The sequence below is a fragment of the Sesamum indicum genome, linkage group LG6 (genome assembly GCF_026168435.1).
Source record: "Sesamum indicum cultivar Baizhima isolate 11 linkage group LG6, ASM2616843v1, whole genome shotgun sequence".
Classification (NCBI taxonomy): domain Eukaryota; kingdom Viridiplantae; phylum Streptophyta; class Magnoliopsida; order Lamiales; family Pedaliaceae; genus Sesamum; species Sesamum indicum.
The window spans coordinates 19656537-19659655 of record NC_142662.1 but is presented as its reverse complement, the minus strand read 5'-3'; the positions used below and the strand labels follow the sequence as shown (position 1 = coordinate 19659655).

The 3119-nt window shown below is 38.2% G+C and overlaps 1 protein-coding gene across 1 annotated transcript in view; it reads left to right on the top strand.

The window, feature by feature from the left end:
* Positions 1-115: 115 nt before the first annotated feature.
* The window catches only part of LOC105164071 (beta-adaptin-like protein C), a 10075-nt gene continuing 7071 nt past the window's right edge, over positions 116-3119 (top strand). Inside the window, exons 1-5 of the mRNA XM_011082627.3 lie at positions 116-274; positions 752-949; positions 1807-1920; positions 2035-2285; positions 2810-2945. Of these exons, the coding sequence (XP_011080929.1) occupies positions 188-274; positions 752-949; positions 1807-1920; positions 2035-2285; positions 2810-2945 (786 nt within the window). The 5' untranslated portion in view covers positions 116-187. The remainder of the gene's footprint in view (positions 275-751; positions 950-1806; positions 1921-2034; positions 2286-2809; positions 2946-3119) is intronic.

Here is a 3119-nt window from a genome sequence, read left to right as displayed (position 1 = left end):
AGAATAAGATACCGGACAGATTGAGATCCAACCCCCCTTCCCCCCCCCCCCCCCCCCCCCCAAAAAAAAAAAAACCGGCTCTATATGCAGCCCGGTTCAAGATCAACCGGTCCACTCCACCATTTTCTTCAATTCCAGTCTTCCCCTTGGGCCTCTCTTGGCATTTGCACAGCTCTGCGCAGGAGAGATGAGTGGGCACGACTCCAAGTATTTCTCCACCACCAAGAAGGGTGAAATTCCTGAGCTCAAAGAAGAGCTCAATTCACAGTACAAGGTCTCATTCTCCATCTTGCCGCTCCGCGGTTCAATTTTTTTAATTGCGATTCGATCAATTGACTGGACGTTTAATGCCTTGTGAATTTTCTTATCTAATGCTTTATGTGTTATATGCCTGTTCCCGGATTCATGATATTTTTTATCGCAATTTCTTTGTTCATTTGGTGTGGATTGAGCGGTTAGATCTAGTGTTTTGGTGGTATAATTTGCGAAATTGTATTGGTTTGGATGTCCATTGTTGTCACTGATTGGTTTGCTAATAATGCGACGTGATTTATTTTTGTTAAATTGTGAAGTAGAATTGTTGAACCTCTGAAGCGATTGAACACTGTATATCATGCTTTGTTAATGGCATGTGTGCTTTTCTTTCTTCTATGTTTCTCCATTTATCCGGAGTGTAAGTATTTGATTGTTTTTTACCCTTTATGGAATGGAGATTTATATGTTTTTGTGGATTAATTTTATCTGGTTGCAGGATAAGAGAAAAGATGCAGTTAAGAAGGTCATTGCTGCAATGACGGTGGGGAAGGACGTATCTTCACTCTTTACAGATGTTGTGAATTGTATGCAAACAGAAAATTTGGAGCTCAAGAAGCTTGTGTATTTATATCTCATCAACTACGCAAAGAGCCAGCCTGATCTTGCTATACTCGCAGTGAATACATTCGTAAAGGTAAAATATCAAACTTCAGTTGTCAACAGTTGTATCTGTGATGACATTTTGAGTATTGGAATTAGCAAGTATCTGAAAAGTCAAAACATCAGTGCCTGAGTTGGTTTTTGAGATGCGATATTCTTGCAGGTTATGGTCAACAAAGTGCAATTAGTGGTGGTTTTTTACAGTTTTCATGCACTGGGTGCTTCTTCTATGTAAAATAGTCCATGTTGCTTGGAGTTCAACAACTATATAGAAAGGAAAAGGGGGAGCTTTTAAGTTCTTTTACAAAAACTTATTCCTACTCCAAAAATTGGAGGAAATGTGGCTACTTCTTCCTTTCTTGACGACTTCTACACTGGTCCATTAGATGTTATTGTGATTCTGCCAATGTATTAAAGAATCAATTCTTGATTCTTAATAAAGCTTCCATCAAGTTGAACATGGAAATGTGGACCTGCAGAGGTTTTGAGCAGTCTCTCCTCCTTGACACCAACCTTTGTTGAGCCTTCAGTAACATAATGTTCATAGTAGAACTTTTGCGCTAAGTTAAGACTAGTGGTTGCATGGCTGAAGGAGTGTGAGATTCTATTGAGTTAAGTGGACTGGTGCAATAATATAAAGTAGGATGTTTTCTCTACAATCAAATTCGGCACACACCTTAAAAATTTCTCAGAATTTTTTGTTTTGTGGAAGTGTGATGATAGGGCATGGCTGTTTTATGAATTATTCGGGATAAATGATATTTTAACTCACTGTCTCTAGTAATACCTTTAGTTCACTGTCTCTAGTAATATTTTAAGAAAAAGTTATTTTGATCAATGACAAAAAGTCACTACTCAGAGAGTAATTTCATGTGTAATCTTCTTTTCCAGGATTCCCAGGATCCAAATCCTTTGATACGCGCTTTGGCTGTGAGGACGATGGGATGCATTCGTGTTGATAAGATAACAGAGTATTTATGTGACCCATTGCAGCGTTGCCTCAAGGTGACTTTATGAACCGATCATCTGCCATATGTTTGCTGTTTTTTCTGCTTGTATTTTGGTTTGTTTAGAATGACCACTGTGCTGGATTAATTCTTGTCTTTTCCTCTTTGTCAGGATGATGACCCATATGTTCGCAAGACGGCAGCTATATGTGTTGCTAAACTATATGACATTAATGCAGAGTTGGTAGAGGATAGAGGCTTCCTAGATGCTCTCAAGGATTTAATATCTGACAACAACCCAATGGTTGTTGCAAATGCTGTTGCGGCTCTTGCGGAGATCCAAGAGAGCACTAGCAGAGCCATCTTTGAGATCACCAGTCATACACTTACAAAGCTTCTTACTGCTCTAAATGAATGCACCGAGTATGAACGCAAAAATTAGCTTGTCCAATAGTTAGACATAAACCCATAGCCATAGAACCCACCTCGCACCCATGCCATGATATTTGTGAATGTTTACATTTATGGTGTTATAAGATGATGATCATTTAATGTGGAATCCTTAATCAACCATCGGTGGAAATAGGAGGTCCAAAGAACTGCCATACATTCTCTTCATTGTGTGAGAATCTGATCCAATTCCCTTGTTTGTTTTTTTTTCAAATAATATGATAAATATTCTAATTTCTTGTCTTGCATTGCAAAAGCGAATTGGTGACATTGAGACAAGTCATAAGCTTTAGGTCTTTGGATTATCCATTTTTACATGGAAGTTTGTGTTTCAATGGCTAATGAAGCTGCATCAGCCAAGGCCTCCTTACATTTCTATATTTGATATTGTATGCCTGTCAATGTTCATCTTACCTATGATATCTGAAACAGTTTGCATTTTGGCTAATTCATCTCATTAGATTTTTACTTGTGATTTGCTTCATTACCAACTTTAGGTGGGGTCAAGTTTTCATTTTGGATGCTCTTTCCAAGTATAAAGCAGCTGATGCTCGTGAAGCTGAAAATATAGTGGAACGAGTTACTCCTCGATTACAACATGCAAATTGTGCAGTTGTGCTCTCTGCTGTAAAGGTCATAGTCCTCTCCCTCTATATTTTCTTTTTCCCAAAATGGTTACCTTGTTCTTTTCATAGCATGTTATCTGCTTTTTTCTTTCTCTCTTCTGTTTAGAATTTCAGCCAGTTGTTTAACTGTAGCATATTGCTTAAGCATTAGTCTTAATGGACATTTTGGGATGATATTCCA